Below are 18,134 nucleotides of genomic sequence, written 5' to 3'. Positions count from 1 at the left end.
TGAATGACTACTGGGTAAATAACGAAATTACGGCAGAAATAAAGAAGTTCTTTGAAACCAATGAGAACAAAAACATAATGTACCAGAATCTCTGGGGTACAGCTAAAGCAGTGTTTAGAGGGAAATTTATAGCACTAAATGCCTACAGGAGAAAGCAGGGAAGATTTAAATCGACACCCTAAAATCTCAATTAAAATAATTAGAGAAGCAAAAGCAAACAAATTCAAAGGCTCGCAGAAGACAATAAATACTAAGATCAGAGCAGAACTGAAGGAGATAGAGACATGAAAAACCCTTCCAAAAATCAATGAATCCAGGAGCTGCTTTTTTGAAAAGATCAACATAATAAATAGACTGTTGGCCAGACTAATAAAGAAGAAAAGAGAGAAGAATCAAATAGGCACAATAAAAAATGATAAAGGGGATATTACCACTGATTCCACAGAAATACAAGCTACCATCAGAGAATACTATAAACACCTCTATACAAATAAACTAGAAAATCTAGAAGAAATTGATTAATTCCTGGACACATACACCTTCCCAAAACTAAACCAGGAAGAAGTCGAGTCCCTGAATAGACCGATAACAAGTTCTGAAATTGAAGCAGTAATTAATAGCATACCAACCAAAAAAGCCCAGGACCAGACAGATTCACAGCCGAATTCTACCAGAGGTACAAAGAGGAGCTGGTACGATTCCTTCTGAAACTATGCCAAACAACAGAAAAAGAGGGACTCCTCTCTTACTCATTTTATGAGGCCAGCATCATCCTGATACCAAAACCTGGCAAAGGCAAGACAAAAAAAAAAATTTCAGGCCAGTATCCCTGATGAACATTGATACAAAAATCCTCAATAAAATACTGGCAAACCAAATCCAGCAGCACATCAAAAAGCTTATCCAACACGATCAAGTCAGCTTCATCCCTGGAATGCAAGGCTGGTTCAACATATGCAAATCAATAAACATAATCCATCAAATAAACAGAACCAATGACAAAAAACACATAATTATGTCAATAGATAGGGAAAAGGCCTTTGATAAAATCCAACACCCCTTCATTCTAAAAACCCTCAATAAACTAGGTATTGATGGAATGTGTCTCAAAATAATAAGAGCTATTTATGACAGACCCACAGCCAATATCATACTAAATGGGCAAAAGCTGGAAGCATTCCCTTTGAAAACCAGCACAAGACAAGGATGCCCTCTCTCACCCCTCCTATTCAACATAGTATTGGAAGTTCTGCCCAGGGCAATCAGGAAAGAGAAATAAATAAAGTGTATTCAAATAGGAAGAGGGGAAGTCACACTGTCTCTGTTTGCAGATGACATGATTGTAAATTTAGAAAACCCCATCACTGGCCAGGCACAGTGGCTGACCCCTGTAATCCCAGCACTTTGGGAGGCTGAGGCAGGTGGATCACAAGGTCAGGCGATTGAGTCCATACTGGATAACACAGTGAAACCCCATCTCTACCAAAAATACAAAAAATTAGCCAGGCATGGTGGCGGGCGCCTGTAGTCCCAGCTACTCGGGAGGCTGAGGCAGGAGAATGGTGTGAACCCAGGAGGCAGAGCTTGCAGTGAGCCGAGATCAAGCCACTGCACTCCAGCCTGGGCGACAGAGCGAAACTCCATCTCAAAAAAAAAAAAAAAAAAAGAAAAGAAAACCCCATCATCTCAGCCCAAAATCTCCTTAAGCTGATAAGCAACTTCAGTAAAGTCCCAGGATACGAAATCAATGTGCAAAAATCACAAGCATTCCTACACGCCAATAACAGACAAACAGAGAGCCAAATCATGAATGAACTCCCATTCACAATAGCTACAAAGAGAATAAAATATCTAGAAATAGAATTTGCAAGGGATGTGAAGGACCTCTTCAAGGAGAACTACAAACAACTGCTCAAGGAAATAAGAGGGGACACAAATGGAAAAACATTCCATGCTCATGGATTGGAAGAATCAATATTGTGAAAATGGCCATACTGCCAAAAGTAATTTATAGATTCAATGCTATGCCCATCAAGCTACCATTGACTTTCTTCACCGAATTAGAAAAAACTACTTTAAATTTCATATGGAACCAAAAAAGAGCCTATATAGCCATGATAATCCTAAGCAAAAAGAGCAAAGCTGGAGGCATCACACTATCTGACTTCAAACTATACTACAAGGCTACAGTAACCAAAACAGCATGGTACTGGTACCAAAACAGATATATAGAAAAATGGAACAGAACAGAGGCCTAAGAAATAACACCACACATCTACAACCATATAATCTTTGACAAACCTGACAAAAACAAGCAATGAGGAAAGGATTCCCTATTTAATAAATGGTGGTGGGAAAACCGGCTAGCCATATGCAGAAAACTGAAACTGAACCCCTTCTTTACAACTTATACAAAAATTAACTCATGATGAATTAAAGACTTAAACATACAACCTAAAACCATAAAAACCCTAGAAGAAAACCTAGGCAATACCATTCAGGACATACGCATGGGCAAAGACTTCATGACTAAAACACCAAAAGCAATGGCAACAAAAGCCAAAATTGACAAATGGGATCTAATTAAACTAAAGAGCTTCTGCACAGCAAAAGAAACTATCATCAGAGTGAACAGGCAACCTACAGAATGGAAAAAAATTTTTGCAATCTATCCATCTGACAAAGGGCTAATATCCAGAATCTACAAAGATCTTAAACAAATTTACAAGAAAAAAACAAACAACCCCATCAAAAAGCGGGCAAAGGATATAAACAGACATTTCTCAAAAGAAGACATTTATGCAGCCAAGAAACATATGAAAAAAAGCTCATCATCACAGGTCATTAGAGAAATGCAAACCAAAACCACAATGAGATACCATCTCATGCCAGTTAGAATGGCAATCATTAAAAAGGCAGGAAACAACAGATGCTGGAGAGGATGTGGAGAAATAGGAATGCTTTTATACCGTTGGTGGGAGTGTAAATTAGTTCAACCATTGTGGAAGACAGTGTGGTGTTTCCTCAAGGATCTAGAACCAGAAATACCATTTGACCCAGCAATACCATTACTGGGTATATACCCAAAGGATTATAAATCATTCTACTATAAAGACACATGCACACGTATGTTTATTGCAGCACTATTCACAATAGCAAAGACTTGGAACCAACCCAAATGCCCATCAATGACAGACTGGCTAAAGAAAATGTGGCACATATACACCATGGAATACTATGCAGCCATGAAAAAGGATGAGTTCGTGTCCTTTGCAGGGACATGGATGAAGCTAGAAACCATCATTCTCTGCAAACTAACACTGGAACAGAAAACCAAACACCACATATTGTCACTCATAAGTGGGAGTTGAACAATGAGAACACATGAACACAAGGAGGGGACTATCACACACCAGGGCCTGTTGGGGGGTAGAGGGCTAGAGGAGGGATAGCGTTAGGAGAAACACCTAATGTAGATGACAGGTTGATGGGTGCAGCAAACCAACATGGCATGTGTATACTTATGTAACAAACCTGCACATTCTGCACATGTATCCCAGAACTTAAAGTATAAAAAAAAAATTTTTTTTAAGAAAGAACTAAAGGCCAGGCACAGTGACTCACAGCTGTAATCCCAGCACTTTGGGAGGCCAAGGCAGGTGGATCACGAGGTCAGGAGATTGAGACCATCCTGGCTAACACAGTGAAATCCCGTCTCTACTAAAAATACAAAAACAAAATTAGCTGGGCATGGTGGCAGGCGCCTGTAGTCCCAGCTATTCGGGAGGCTGAGGCGAGAGAATGGCGTGAACCCGGGAGGCACAGCTTGCAGTGAGCCGAGATCGCACCACTGCACTCTAGTCTAGGCAATAGGGCGAGACTCTGTCTCAAAAAAAAAAAAAAAAAAAAAAAAGAAGTATATGTGACATGATTTCTTTCAAGGATCTTCAGTCTAATAGAGAAAACACTTCTATACCAATAATTTCTAGACATTATATAGAAACTGGCAGTATGACACAAACAAAATTGTACAGGAGTTTGGAGAAAGGAGAGATCACTCTAGACCATGGTTTGGCAAGCTATGCTCCATGAGCCAAATTCATCCTGTGGTCTGTTTTTGAATGATCTACAAGCTAAGGATCATTCTTATATTTTCATTTAAAAAAAAGAAAGAATACAGAGATTATATGCAGCCTGCACAGCCTAACATATTTACTATCTGTTCCTTTACATAAAAAGTTTGTAGACACCTGTTCCAGACTTGAGTGAACAAAGAAGCCTTTGCAGAAGGTACATTTGATCTGGACATTTAATTGAGGGACAGAGATGGGATTTGGGAAGGGCATTTGGAAAAGCGGGAGTGACCTGGCTAAAAGCCCAGGGGACAGTGGACTTTAGAGCATATTTGAAGAATAGTGGTGACAAATCCCATTTGACAAGACTATGAGGTTTATGAAGGGGAGAAGTGAAAGAGAAGTCTGGAAAGACTGTCTGTGGTGCCGGGCTAAGGAAGTTTGCTATGCATGTAGTAACTGAGGGCATAATAGGTGCCAGAAAGAATGTTATGGAGTTTTTGCAGTGGCCTCTCTTCAAGCACTCTAATGATGACAGTGAAGATTATTTTTCACAGTAGAATATTATAGAAGCACAATTTTTATGACAATTAGCCAGGGATGTATCCCATGCTTTATTCTGGTCACCAAATAACATATAACCGTGATGTATATTCTCTTAACTTCAGCCTAAGTCAAATTGAAACTCCTAAATTTGTGCTTAAAGTTGCTTTATTATTGCTCATCTCCTCAACCATCTAGCCCCCTGAAAATGGGATTTCGGACAGACCCTCCAGTGTAGCTTTGTTTCCCATGACACTGTGTTATTAATGCATGACACTATATTATTAATAATATTCACCAACAAGTCTCAGACCTGCTATTTCATCCTCATTTAGTAGCAATCTCCAGCAATCAAATAATTGTGCTTGTCTGTCTGGCCCAGGCACAAGATGCACTTACATAGATTGTTCTGTTGGTCAGTTCCATTCGCTGACAGCTCAGCAGGAGGAGCTCAATTTATTTAACACATAAAGCTGCTGCCTATAATTGGAACCCAGGCTAAGGAAGGAGAAAAAAAAGACTGAGGAAGGCAATGGGCAAAGGCATGCTAAGATGGAATGAAATGGAGGGTCAGCTGAGGAATCTCCATTTTGGAAAGGCACTTAAGCTACCCCAATTTTCAAGTTTTCTCTGAAATCCACAGTGTCTCAATCTTCTTTCCTCACTGTTTGAGAAAAGAGCAAAGCCTTTATCCTGAAATATATGTTTCCTGGATGCTATCATTCTGATCAAACACATTGCAGTTCTCTCACTGGTCCACCACCCACATGCTCTAGACTTACACACACACACACACACACACACACACGTCTTTGTAATTAGAAAGGAAAGTAGGAATTCAGTCTAAAACAGATGCAGCCTGGGCATGGTGGCTCATGCCTGTAATACCAACACTTTGGGAGGCCAAGGCCCAAGGATCACTTGAGGCTAAGAGTTCAAGACCAACCTGGACAACATAGTAAGATACCATCACTACAAAAAAAATTTTTTTTAATTAGCTGTGTGTGGGAGCACACACCTATAGTCCCTGCTACTCAGCAGGTTAAGGCAGGAGGATTCCTTGAGCCCAGGAGTTCGAGGCTGCAGTAAGCTATGATTGTACCACTGCACTCCAGCCTGGGTGATGCAAGGCTAAGTCTCAAAAAAAAACACAATAAAATAAAACAGATGCAGTGAGAGAAAAACAAAGCGAATTGAGAAAAGGGGTGAGAAAATCACTGGAGAAACAGTTATAAATTATTTTATAATATCCACAGGGCAGAGCAGGGTCACCTGACTTGGATGCAGATGAGGCCAGCTGGAAGAAAAAGTGATTGGACCATGGGTGTTCCCTTCTGGCTTCCCAGCATCCCCTCTTCTTTCCCAGTGTCTTGGGTCCTCACATCATTCCTACTTGGGCCTGTCCTCAACCCCTCTTGCTCTAAATATCTTCTCCTTCCTTCCTTTCTTTTTTTGCACTCCAATTAAAATCTTCCTTTGACTAGTTATTAATACCAAAACGATCTCTTAAAACACTTCATAGAGGAGTCTGTTGATCATATCTCAGTCTGATCATTCACCAAGAATTTCACATTCAGACAGGAGACGTAAGATGAATTCCTAATAGTAGTGTAAACCAAAAGGTATCTGAGACAGGTCTCAATCAATTTAGAAGTTTATTTTGCTAAGGTTAAGGACATGCCTGGAAGAAACAAACACAGAATCACAGAAACAGTCTGTGGTCTACACCGTCCTTCAAAGATAATTTTGAGGGCTTCAATATTTAAAGGAGAAACATGGGCTGGAGGGGAAAGAGGGAAAGTATGGTAATCCACATGTTGCAAGAGAAAAAGTGCAGGCAAGAGAATAGTCAATAATGCATTTGCCTCATGCTCAGTTAACCAACACTTTGCAGAAGATAAGGTGAACATAGAGGAGCTACCTATGGAGATATTTAACCTCGTATCTGTAGCTATCTGCTTAGGAACAAAAAGAAAGTCAGCTTTTTGCATTAGTCAGCTTTCAGCTTCATTTTTTTTCTTTTGGAGTAGTGAATTGGGGTCCCATATTTTTATTTTCTTTTCACAGTAGATTGTCAGGAGATGGCAGGATCATTGAAAGAAAGGAGAGAAGGAAGAGACAAAAATGGGTGGAACAAAGAAGAAGGGAAAGGAAGAGAGTATCTACCAAGTGCTATTGAATTTTAGGCAAAGGGCTTTTCCATATAGCATTATGTGAACAGCTGGCTACACAAGATAGATCCCCTGGGCTTAAATAGCTACTAATGAGGAATTCAGATGTCACTAATCCAGACCTCAAATAATCCCTAGAAAGAGTGGTAAGAAAATATAGGCAAAGACAATTCTAGGACCATCTCATTTTATGACCCTAACATTATACATATCTAGAAAGTGAACAGAAAGGCAAACAATTACTGGACTCTGTCAGGGCTTTGGAAAAGTCAGTCAACCAATCTGAGGCCCAGTTTCCTCAATTATAAAATAAAGCTGCTGGGGGAAATATGGTCTCTACATTTTCTTCTCATTCTTAAATTACATAATTCAATGAATTTTTCCAAATTTTCTCCTCTATAAGATCATTCCTATTCCTATAGTAGCTAAAAATGCTTTTATTTCCCTTTTTTTTTTTTTTTTTTTGAGATGGAGTCTCCCTCTGTCGCAAGGCTGGAGTGCAGTGGTACAATCTCGGCTCACTGCAACCTCCGCCTCCCTGGTTCAAGCGATTCTCCTGCCTCAGCCTCCTGAGTAGCTGGGACTACAGGCACATGCCACCACGCCCAGATAATTTTTGTATTTTTAGTAGAGACAGGGTTTCACCATGTTGGCTAGGATGGTCTCGATCTCTTGACCTTGTGATCTGCCTGCCTTGGCCTCCCAAAGTGCTGGGATTACAGGCTTGAGCCACCGTGCCTCGCCGCTTTTCTTTCTTTTATCTTACTCCAAGCTCATTCTTGTTAGTACTTTTTAAAAAAACAAAGCTCTCCTTATACTGCTTCCTCCTTTCATACTGCCCATTTCTCTAATTTCCTTTTCAGCAAAATTCCTTGAGAGAGATTTCTGTTTTTTGTTTTTGTTTTTGTTTTTGTTTTTTGTTTTGAGATGGAGTCTCGCTCTGTCGCCCAGGCTGGAGTGCAGTGGCCCGATCTCGGCTCACTGCAAGCTCTGCCTCCTGGGTTCACAGCATTCTCCTGCCTCAGCCTCCCGAGTAGCTGGGAATACAAGTGCCCGCCACCACGCTCGGCTAATTTTTTGTATTTTTAGTAGAGTTGCGGTTTCACCGTGTTAGCCAGGATGGTCTCAATCTCCTGACCTCGTGATCTGCCCGCCTCGGCCTCCCAAAGTGCTGGGAGGTGTGAGCCGCTGTGCCCAGCCAAAAGAGATTTCTTATAATCCATATCTCCACTCTCTCTCCTCCCATCCTCTTTTGAACCCACTCCAATCAGACTTTCTTTCCCATCACACCACAGAAATTGTCATGAATATGATCTCTAATAGTCAATTCTCAATTCTTCATTATTTGACTACTAGGAACATTTGTTTGTTTGCTTGTTTTGCTTTCTGGTTTCCAAAGGCTCTCCCTCAGAAGAATATTAGCAGCATTTGACACAGTTAATCACTCCTTCCTCCATTGAACACTTTCTTCACTTGGCTACCAAGACACCACACTTACCTGGTTTATGCCTACCCTTTTTCAGTCTATTAAATAATTTTCTCTTTTTTTCCTCATGTCCCCAGATTCCAAACACAGATGTATCCCAAAACACAGTTCTTATTCCTCTTCTTTCTGTCTCCACTCATGCAAAGGATGACTTTACCTGTTCCATGGGCTGATGACTTCCAAACCTCTCTTTTGACACCAGAGTTGTATGTCCAACTGCCTATTGGACAGCACTACTTGGATATCTCATTGGCTTTCAAACTTAACATGGCAAAAGCCTTCCACTTCCTGCTTGCTCTTCCTGAGTTTTTCTAGTCCCATTCAGTGGCAAATCCATTCTTCCAGCTGCTAAAGCCTCAAGCTTTGGAGTCACTCTTGACTTCTTTCTTTCTCTCACACACTATATCTCATCCATCAGCAAATTTTTGCAGCTATACCTTAAATATATAAGCAGGAGTCCAGCCACTTCACTCTACCACCACTGCTACCATCATTTCTCATTTGAATTATTGCAACAGCCTGTTATTACAGTCATTATCAAACTGGGCTCAGTGGCTCATGCCTGCAGTCCCAGTAACTTGGGAAGCTAAGAAGGGAGGATCACTTGATTCCAGGAGTTAGAGGCTACAGTGAGCCATGATCATGCCACTGCACTTCAGCCTGGGGAACGGCAAGACTTTGACTCAAAAAAAAATAGCATAAAAATAATAGTCACTATTCATGTTGGAAACAGATGGTACACTGCCTTAGTCTGGGCTGCTATAACAAAATACCATAAACTGGCAGCTTATAAACAACAGAAATTTGTTTCTCAGCGTTCTGGAAAGCTGGGAAGTTTGAGTGAGGTCCTGACTGATTTGGTGTCTGATGAAGGCCCATTTCTTCATAGACAGCCATCTTTTCACCCTTAAGTCCAAGACCAAGGCAGAATGTGTGTCTGGTAAGGGCCCTTTCTGTTTCACAGACAGTTCCTTCTCACTGTGTTCTCACAGGGTGGAAGGGGCGAGGGTCTCTCTCGTGCCTCTTTTATGAAGGCGCTAATCTGATTCACAAGGGCTCTACCATTATGATCTAATCAGTTCCCAAAGGCCCCATCTCCTTATACCATCACATTGGTTATTAGCTTTCAACATATTAATTTGGGGGAAGACAAATATTCAGACCACAGCCAAATGGAGAGTTTAATAAGAGGACTGTTTACAAAGATGTAGACAGGATTAAGGGAAACTGGCACAAAATGTTCAAGTGCCCTGCACCTAGCAAGCAGGGGCCAGTAGTAAAGGCATGACTACCCTTAAATCTGAACGAGCGACAGGCAGGAGTAATGACCAGAACACATGCACACAACAGGAGCTGTATTCTTCAGCAGACCAATTCATTCAGCCTACAGCAATCACCAGAAAGTGAGAGGTAGAAATAAAAACCATGAATTCACTTTTCTCCTGCCTTCTGATCTCCTGATCACAAACCTAAATGAACCCTAAGCCAGAAAACGAGAGAGCTGCTCATGGATACAGTTCATTAAGGTCACCCTACTAACCTTTCTGCTCCTCTGGAGCACAGAGCAGGAAAACAAAGGTAGAGAGAGGATCTGGGGAAAAGCAAAATGCATCCAGCAAGATAGCAAAGCAATATAGCAATATAGTGAAGTAAATGTTACTTTCACAGGGTGAAATGAAACAATCTATGTAAAGCATTTAGTACAATGTCTGGCACATGGCTTTTAGTTGGTGGGGGAACCCCTTATTTGCCTGGCATTATAGTTCCAAATGTGGATTTTTGCAGTGATAATTTCCAAACTTTAGGTGATGACCAGTTAGTGGGCTGTGAGTTTAGTAGGTTTTCCAGCACTTATTTCTTTAAGAAACAGAAAAGACCGGCATGCATTTCATGAAGTAAGGATAAGTATTATCTCATAAATAAATGTCTACTATGTATATCTGTGCATGCAAGTATGTATGTGCTCCTTGGGTCACAGTGTAAAATATATTTCTTACTAAGGATGACACTCAAAAAATGTTTGAAAGCCACAGTGCAAGAACACTCTTAGCTACTACTCTCAACTCTCACTTATTTCTTACCAAGGAGAAGTGACTTACCTGATTTAAAAATTTGGGATGAGAAACTAAGATGTGCTTGAGTCTTTTCTCATTCTTTTGTCCCTACCCGCTCTTTTGTCTTTTATTACTTTCTATAGTAAACTAAATAATGTGTTCCAAAGATTTCAGGTCCTAATCCTTGGAACCTGTGAATGTTACCTTATATGGCAAAGTCTTGTAAACTATGATTAAGTTAAGGATCTTGAGAAGGGGAGATTATCCTGGATTATCTGGGTAGCTGGTAAATGCAATTACATATATCCTTTAAGAGGAAACCAGAAGGAGATTTTACAAACAGAAGAGAAGGACAGTGTGAAGATGGAGAAGTTGGAGCAGAGTGAGATTTCAAGATGCTGGCTTACAAGACTGCAGTGATTCAGTCACAAGTCAAGGAATGCTGGCAGTCACCAGAAGCTAGAAGAAATGAGGAATGATTATCCATTCATCAGTCAATGGACATTTAAAAAGATTACTTTTCAAGGCTGTTTCTAGGATCTTGGCAGGTAGGTAAGAGGCAACCAGACTTAAGATTCATGAGTGAGGTATCATGAGAATGAGGAAGGTTTCTACACTCCAATTTGCACTCTGGCTTCCCTCATAATAATAGCCCCACACTGAGTGATGACCATATGCAGAACACAGTATGTGCATAATCTCTATGTTCACAAAAACTCGGCAAGGTAGTTATCATTACCTTCATTTTACAAATGAGGAAGAAACTCAAATCAGAAATAACTTGTCCAAGTCACAGTATTAGTAAGTGACAGAGCCAGGTTACCTCCAGTTTGATCTGCCACCAAAAACAGAGCTATCTTCAGCTCAACAAAGTGTCTTGCTGTGTTGCTACTCCCAATTTCCTGAGTCTGGGCTTTTGTAAAGTCTAAAAGCTAATTAGATTCTATTGTAAATCTATTCCTCCAGAAAACTGCATTACACAGTTTGTACATACCAAAAATATGCATAATAAATTTTTCCAGATAGCATTCTAGCTTGTTGATGCCAATTTGTTCCCAAGGTCTTATGCCTCATTTGATTATTTATTTTGTAATTGTTGGGTAAAAACTAGATAAAAGAGAGGCAGAAGAGGAAGTTATAAACTTAATGGTAGTGTCTTAGTGCTGGATGTCACCTTAAATCATGTGTTGACAATAAATTACATCACAAAAACCTTAGAGCTAGAAGAGCTCTTGGATTATCAAATGCAAACTGTTTTTATAGATGAGGAAAACAAACCCTAAAATTTTGCATATTTGTTTAATAACTAACCAACTCATCAAAGCAGAACTGCATTGCAATGTAAACGGATATTTAACACTCTGTAAATTCTGAGTGGGAAGTAACTCCAAACTTATTTTGATCATGCGAACAATGCATTGTAAAATTCCATTATTGTCTCCATTATTTTTCTCTTCTCAAGCATTTATGTAGGGATGTATGAAACTATGTCCACGTAAAGGCAAAATCCAGCCCTACTTTTTATTTTGGGTGAGGAGGAAAACTTTTAAATAGCCCTTTTCAGTTGTAGGATCTTGACATTCCATGTTCAGAATATGAACTGTCTTTAATCCCATTCTACAAAACGAAAACCCAAACATTCACAAAGTCTTGTCAAGTCACATCCTTAAATGAAGTTCTTTTACATTAAAAAATGCTACCGAGCAACCCCTGAAACACAGTGTGGTTGGTTTCATTTCTTTTTCTGGGCATCTCGTTTCCTACACTGGGTTACAACATATTTGTTTGGGTTCGTGGTGGAAATCTGTCACAGCATGTTTAACTATATTCATTACCCTTGACAATTATTAACATAAAATAAAGGCAAAACGAGGTGCTAAGATGTAGGGGAAAAAAAATCGTTCTCAGTAAGGCTGCCCATGCCCTTCCCTGCAAGAATTCCCAAATACCCACCGCCCAGGAGCAAAGGACAGAAAACACAGAGAAGCCCCACCCCTACACCTAGAAATAAAGAGATCCGCCCACCCTTCAACCAACCCGAAGTCGCTTTCTCCGCTCTGTCCACTGCTGAAGCGACTTTTCTTCTCCTCCGCGTCCCCTTTTACGACAGTTTTACGGCCTAGTTTGCGGCTGCTCCTGCCGTGTTGCGTAGGGCGCCTGTGCTTGGGTGGTTTGTGCTTGAGGTTGGGAGTTGCGTCGCTCTTTGGTAAAGGCGTGCAGGTGTTGGCCGCGCCCTCTGAGCTGGGATGAGCCGTGCTCCCGGTGGAAGCAAGGGAGCCCAGCCGGAGCCATGGTGAGTGCGGCCTTCCGGTCTTCTTGGCGACCTCCGGCCCAGGCCTCAACCTCAGCTCCCGGCCTCGGAGGTGTGGAGTTGAAGTTGTGCCCCTTAGTGCGACTCTGGGCGGGAGGTTTCGGTTTTTGGGGAGTCACACTCACCAGGACACAACCCTGTTGGCTCGCTGCTCTTGGGTCTTTGTGTTTTTACATCGTCTTTTTGCACGGTTCTCCAGTCTTGTCCGCACGGGCTCTGCAGGTGTTGCTTGCCTGGAACTCCTGTAAGGTCAGAGGCTATCATGGACTCGGAGATTAGTGGAAACGTATTTGATTATAAGTGCCCTTGCCCTAACACATCTTCACAGCACTGGCTCCACTTTGCTGTATCCTTCTCTTTGGCTTTTGCTGACAGATGCCTTCTCCATGCTTCCTGAGCATATCTGGGCCTGTCTTGTTAGGAAACGACAGGGCAGTGCCAAAGGTATTAGTCTCCTAGTTTAGCCCACGGTTAGCCTCGAAAATGCGTTGTTAGAATTTTACAGGAGCCGTCTGTAAACAGTTTTTCGTTCTCTAGCAGAAACCTTATTTCCACTTCTTTTTTTTTTTTTTGAGACGGGGTCTTGCTCTGTCTCCCAGGCTAGAGTGCAGTGGCACGATCTTGGCTCACTACAAGCTCCGCCTCCCGGGTTCGCCATTCTCCTGCCTCAGCCTCCCAAGTAGCTGGGATTACAGGCGCCCGCCACCACGCCCGGCTAATTTTTTTTTGTATTTTTAGTAGAGACGGGGGTTTCACCCTGTTAGCCAGGATGGTCTCGATCTCCCGACCTAGTGATCCGCCCGCCTCGCCTCCCAAAATGCTGGGATTACAGGCGTGAGCCACCGCGCCCGGCCTATTTACACTACTTCTGATTGAACTTTAATGTGACCTAATTTGTCCGGTGATGAAAGAAGTTTTCCAAGGGAGGGAATCATCTTTTTCACTATTGTAGAGATAAATAAGCAAGTCGAACTTGCCCCTTTTCCCATAGTAATGAATCCTGTAACTTTAATGCATTCAGTATAACAGATGCAGTAGTTTTAAAGATTACTGGAAAGAATATTTCCGCCTTAAAAGTTGTTTCTCGGCCAGGCATGGTGGCTTATGCCTATAATCTTAGCACTTTGGGAGGCCAAGGTGGGAGGATTGCTTGAGGCCAGGAGTTAAAGACCAGCCTAAGCAACATAGCAAGACTCCGCCTCTTAAAAAAAAAAAAAAAAAAGTTGTTTCTCCTATTAAAATGCAGTTTGTAATGAGTTGGGGATGGAAGAACGGGCAAAATGAGAAAGGGTAGGAATTAGAGAAGTAAATATTTACTCTTCTCCCCCTTACCAGGCCAGTACAGTGGTAGCAGTTGGACTGACCATTGCTGCTGCAGGATTTGCAGGTTTGTTTATGGTTTGGGGGTGGAAGTGAAGTCGGGGAGATTGGAGAGTTAGTGTACTTATTCTATTGCTTTTGGTTTTAGGCCGTTACGTTTTGCAAGCCATGAAGCATATGGAGCCTCAAGTAAAACAAGTTTTTCAAAGCCTACCAAAATCTGTAAGACTTAATGAACACTTTTGCTAATTCTTTGCTGCTTCTATTTGAAACCTAGAGCCACACTTAAGGAAGGGTAAATTTCCAAATATCCATGAAGTTCTAAGTGATTGCTTTGGACCCATTCTCCTGCTTGCCGCAAGGAAAGTATAGAAGTTCTGAACTTTGTAATGGTGCTACCCTGAAACAACGGATGTTATATGTGAAAGAGTTGGATGGGGGTTTGATAATTCTAGTACCCCACTAGACCCAGGTTTCTTGTGAAATAATCACTTTTTCACATACCATCACCTTCAGCATCATCTGTACATATTCTTGTTTTCCTTCATCTGCTCTGCATCGCACACACAGAGGTATATGATTCTAAAGTGATCCGATCTTACCATGTGGCCTTGGCACTCCCAGACATCATACATAGGTAGCACTCTAGTTAATTAGGCTATAGGGTTTGGCTTGATGTTATGGTCATACCCTCTGTGGTCACAGTTAAGAATAGATTTGGCTGTGATCACCTGTTGAATATTTATGTTGTGATTAAGTGTAACAGAATAGAGTGATTGTAGGCTTTACCAATATGATTTCTGACATGGCAAGGTCAGAGGACCTAATAGTGGTATTTTCTGTATATGTATCTTAAAGTCTTGTTTAAAATACCCTTGAACCTCTTGTATCAAAAGACTTCCAGATCGTGTTCTTGAGCCACTTCTTGCAGATTTTTATCTACAATATGGCTAATTTGGAACAATCTTTCCTTTACTCCTGGAAGACCTGGCTTTCAGACACTGTTATTTTGTCTTATATTTCTAAGATAGTTCATATTGGCTGGAAAAAAATGAATGTTTAATGATCATTAAAATACTACTTGTTGCTACTTATTTATAAACTTTATTTACCTTTAGCTAAAATACCTCGGGAATTGAACTTAAAGTCCTCTGAAATGTCTTAGTTTTTCTTAGTTATGTGAATATTTCCAGACTTCTTTTTTAAAGCGACTTTATTTTATTAACCTTTCTTTACAAATGCATTTCTTCTTTCAGGCCTTCAGTGGTGGCTATTATAGAGGTGGGTTTGAACCCAAAATGACAAAACGGGAAGCAGCATTAATACTAGGTGTAAGGTAAAATAATCTCTAATATTTTTTGGCATTTTTCTACCACTCTAGAGCCATGAGGAAATATAAGACCTTCTCTCCTTTAATAGGAGAGGGTCATGGGGGATTTTGTCCAGGAAGATTGATATTACCAATTCTAATCAATGAAACTGTACTGTTCCTTCATGTTATTTTTAAGATGTAAACAGTCCTTCAAATGAGAAGGCACACTAGCACTTAAGCAGTTTTTCTTTTTTCCTAGAGTGTTTGCTAAAACACAGGCACTTTTTCATTTATTGAAAGATAGACTCCTCAGCAGATTATCAGTGTTCAGTGTTGTTCTCTGTAACTGACATTTTTTTTTGTGGTGAAATTCTGCCTTCAGCCGGGCACGGTGACTCACGTCTGTAATCCCAGCACTTTGGGAGGCCAAGGCCGGTGAATTACTTGAGGTCAGGAGTTCAAGACCAGCCTGGCAAACATGGTGAAACCCCGTCTCTACTAAAAATACAAAAATTAGCCACGTGTAATAGCACACACCTGTAATCCCAGCTACTTGGAAGGCTGAGGCAGGAGAATCGCTTGAACCCGGGAGGCCGAGGTTGCAGTGAACTAAGATCAAGCCACTGCACTCCAGCCTAGGTGACAGAGACTGTCTCAAAAAAAAAAAAACAAAAACTCTGCCTTCTTCATTTTCAAATCCTTAAACATGCTTTTCTTATCAATAAAAGGACTGTTGTAATGAGTATTACAAGTTGAACACATTTTTGAGAGTGCCTTTTCTAAGGAGTTTAGTTTCCCAATTTAGGATACGCATTGGGTGTGTTGAGGTTTCTAAACAGCTTTTCATACTATTGTGTTAATTTACTAGTTTCACAATGTCTTTTTTTTTTTTTTTTTTTTTTTTGAGACGGAGTCTTGCTCTGTCGCCCAGGCTGGAGTGCAGTGGCGCAGTCTCGGCTCACTGCAAGCTCCACCTCCCAGGTTCACGCCACTCTCCTGCCTCAGCCTCTCCGAGTAGCTGGGACTACAGGCGCCCGCCACTACGCCCGGCTAATTTTTTTGTATTTTTAGTAGAGACGGGGTTTCACCGTGGTCTCGATCTCCTGACCTCGTGATCCGCCCGCCTCGGCCTCCCAAAGTGCTGGGATTACAAGCGTGAGCCACAGCGCCCGGCCCACAATGTCTTTAATTGGCCTTTATGTACAGTTTTTTGATGTGATGCAGAAGTAGGATGAAGTAAATACCATTTCTTTTTTTAATTAGCCCTACTGCCAATAAAGGGAAAATAAGAGATGCTCATCGACGAATTATGCTTTTAAATCATCCTGACAAAGGTAAGTAGTCATTAAATTCTCGTTGATGTTGTTGGTGTGACTGTTATTAATGGGATAATTTTATCTCAAATTCCCGGCTATTAGAAGGGAAACACTTAAATCTGTGTGTAAGTCCTGTCTCCTAGGCTGGAGCCATAGATTTTTGGTATCTTAAAAGAAACTGAGTGAAAACTTTACTTACAGAATGAGCAGATGTAAGTGCTACTTTTACTATGTTTTGTGGGTTTTTCTGGCCTACATTTGTTATAATTAAAACGTTAAATTTCATAAAACTAAAATGTAATTTTTCCTTATCCATTTTAGATACCTTGAAACGGAGATTACCTAGATAGAAACTTACGGGATTTATTTATTCGTTTCTGATACACTTCTATGCAGCCTTGGCTGTGTTGAAGGAAAGCAAGAATTTCTTTGAATACCAAAAAATAGACCACAGAATTCATGTTCTAGTATTTGTATCCTTTTACTTATACAGGAGAGGGCTTTCATTAAAAGGGTTTTGACAGTTTAAACAGGGTTATAATTGATATCTACTTCACAGTATCTTTTATGAAATTCAGCTTGTATTGTATGGAGGGCTTCTGATTCAGTAGGTCGGCAGTGGAGCCCCATAAATATGCATTTATACTAAATTTCCTGTTATTTCTTGCTGGTCTTAGGACCATACTTTGAGAATCACTCCTCCAGCAGATTCGTAGGAAAGCAGCTGTAGATGACATTGTGAAGGGACAGTAGATAATAGGAAAAGAAAAACTGGACAGAAAAAGGATGTAAAGCAAACTGGGATCTTTCCAGTAAACAGCTCAGAAGCCTCTGAGAATATCATGGTATTAAAATGACATGGTATAATTGATGTTCATTTATGACCTGTAATCATCATGAATAGGCTAACACCAGTTCAAAGGCATATACATATGTATCTAATATCCTATTTCTATCAGTTTAAGCTTTCTAAAAAGGTGTTATTTTTGTAGAAATCTCTCCCACATAAATTAATTCATTTCTCATTGGTCACAATAAATCTGGTCATCCAGTTGCAGTGTCAGGATTATTTTTTAAAAATTAAAAACACCATTTCTGCTAAATCTCCCTTAGATAAGCACTGGAGTCCTTGAAACAAGAGTAGCTTTTTACCAAGCAGAAATTGAGAATCCATATTGTAACTGTTCTTTTTTCTTTCTTCCTATAGGAGGATCTCCTTATATAGCAGCCAAAATCAATGAAGCTAAAGATTTACTAGAAGGTCAAGCTAAAAAATGAAGTAAATGTATGATGAATTTTAAGTTCATATTAGTTTATGTATATGAGTACTAAGTTTTTATAATAAAATGCCTCAGAACTACAATTTTAAAAAATGATTTAGCACAAGCTAAATCTCAAAGCCTTGGTATAATTTTCTTGTTTAAATTTGGGGATTTTAAATCAGATTATAGTTTAGAATATTTGCATATTATGGGCAAGCACACACCATCTGAATAGAAATATTGTTCATTACTCATTTAGCAGATAATTTGGGACCTATGTCTACTT

At 40.4% G+C, this 18,134-nt stretch overlaps 1 protein-coding gene across 1 annotated transcript; it reads left to right on the top strand.

Annotated features, from left to right (window-relative positions):
* Positions 1 to 12,455: 12,455 nt before the first annotated feature.
* DNAJC19 (DnaJ heat shock protein family (Hsp40) member C19) lies at positions 12,456 to 17,949 on the top strand. The gene is made up of 6 exons (XM_032174061.2): positions 12,456 to 12,620; positions 13,974 to 14,025; positions 14,107 to 14,180; positions 15,215 to 15,294; positions 16,534 to 16,604; positions 17,794 to 17,949. Exons 1-6 carry the CDS (start codon positions 12,618 to 12,620, stop codon positions 17,862 to 17,864), a joined length of 351 nt encoding a protein of 116 aa, XP_032029952.1. The 5' UTR covers positions 12,456 to 12,617; the 3' UTR covers positions 17,865 to 17,949.
* The last annotated feature ends 185 nt before the right edge of the window (positions 17,950 to 18,134 follow it).

This window comes from Hylobates moloch, unplaced genomic scaffold, assembly GCF_009828535.3.
Source record: "Hylobates moloch isolate HMO894 unplaced genomic scaffold, HMol_V3 SCAFFOLD_13, whole genome shotgun sequence".
NCBI lineage: Eukaryota > Metazoa > Chordata > Mammalia > Primates > Hylobatidae > Hylobates > Hylobates moloch.
This window is presented reverse-complemented; position numbering and strand designations above follow the sequence as displayed.

What these genes read in the sequence shown, in the direction of transcription:
- DNAJC19 (XM_032174061.2), top strand. An exon ending in TTCAAAGCCTACCAAAATCT is followed by an intron (nt 14,181 to 15,214) that starts GTAAGACTTAAT and finishes TTCTTCTTTCAG; the next exon opens with GCCTTCAGTGGTGGCTATTA. An exon ending in TTTAAATCATCCTGACAAAG is followed by an intron (nt 16,605 to 17,793) that starts GTAAGTAGTCAT and finishes TTCTTCCTATAG; the next exon opens with GAGGATCTCCTTATATAGCA.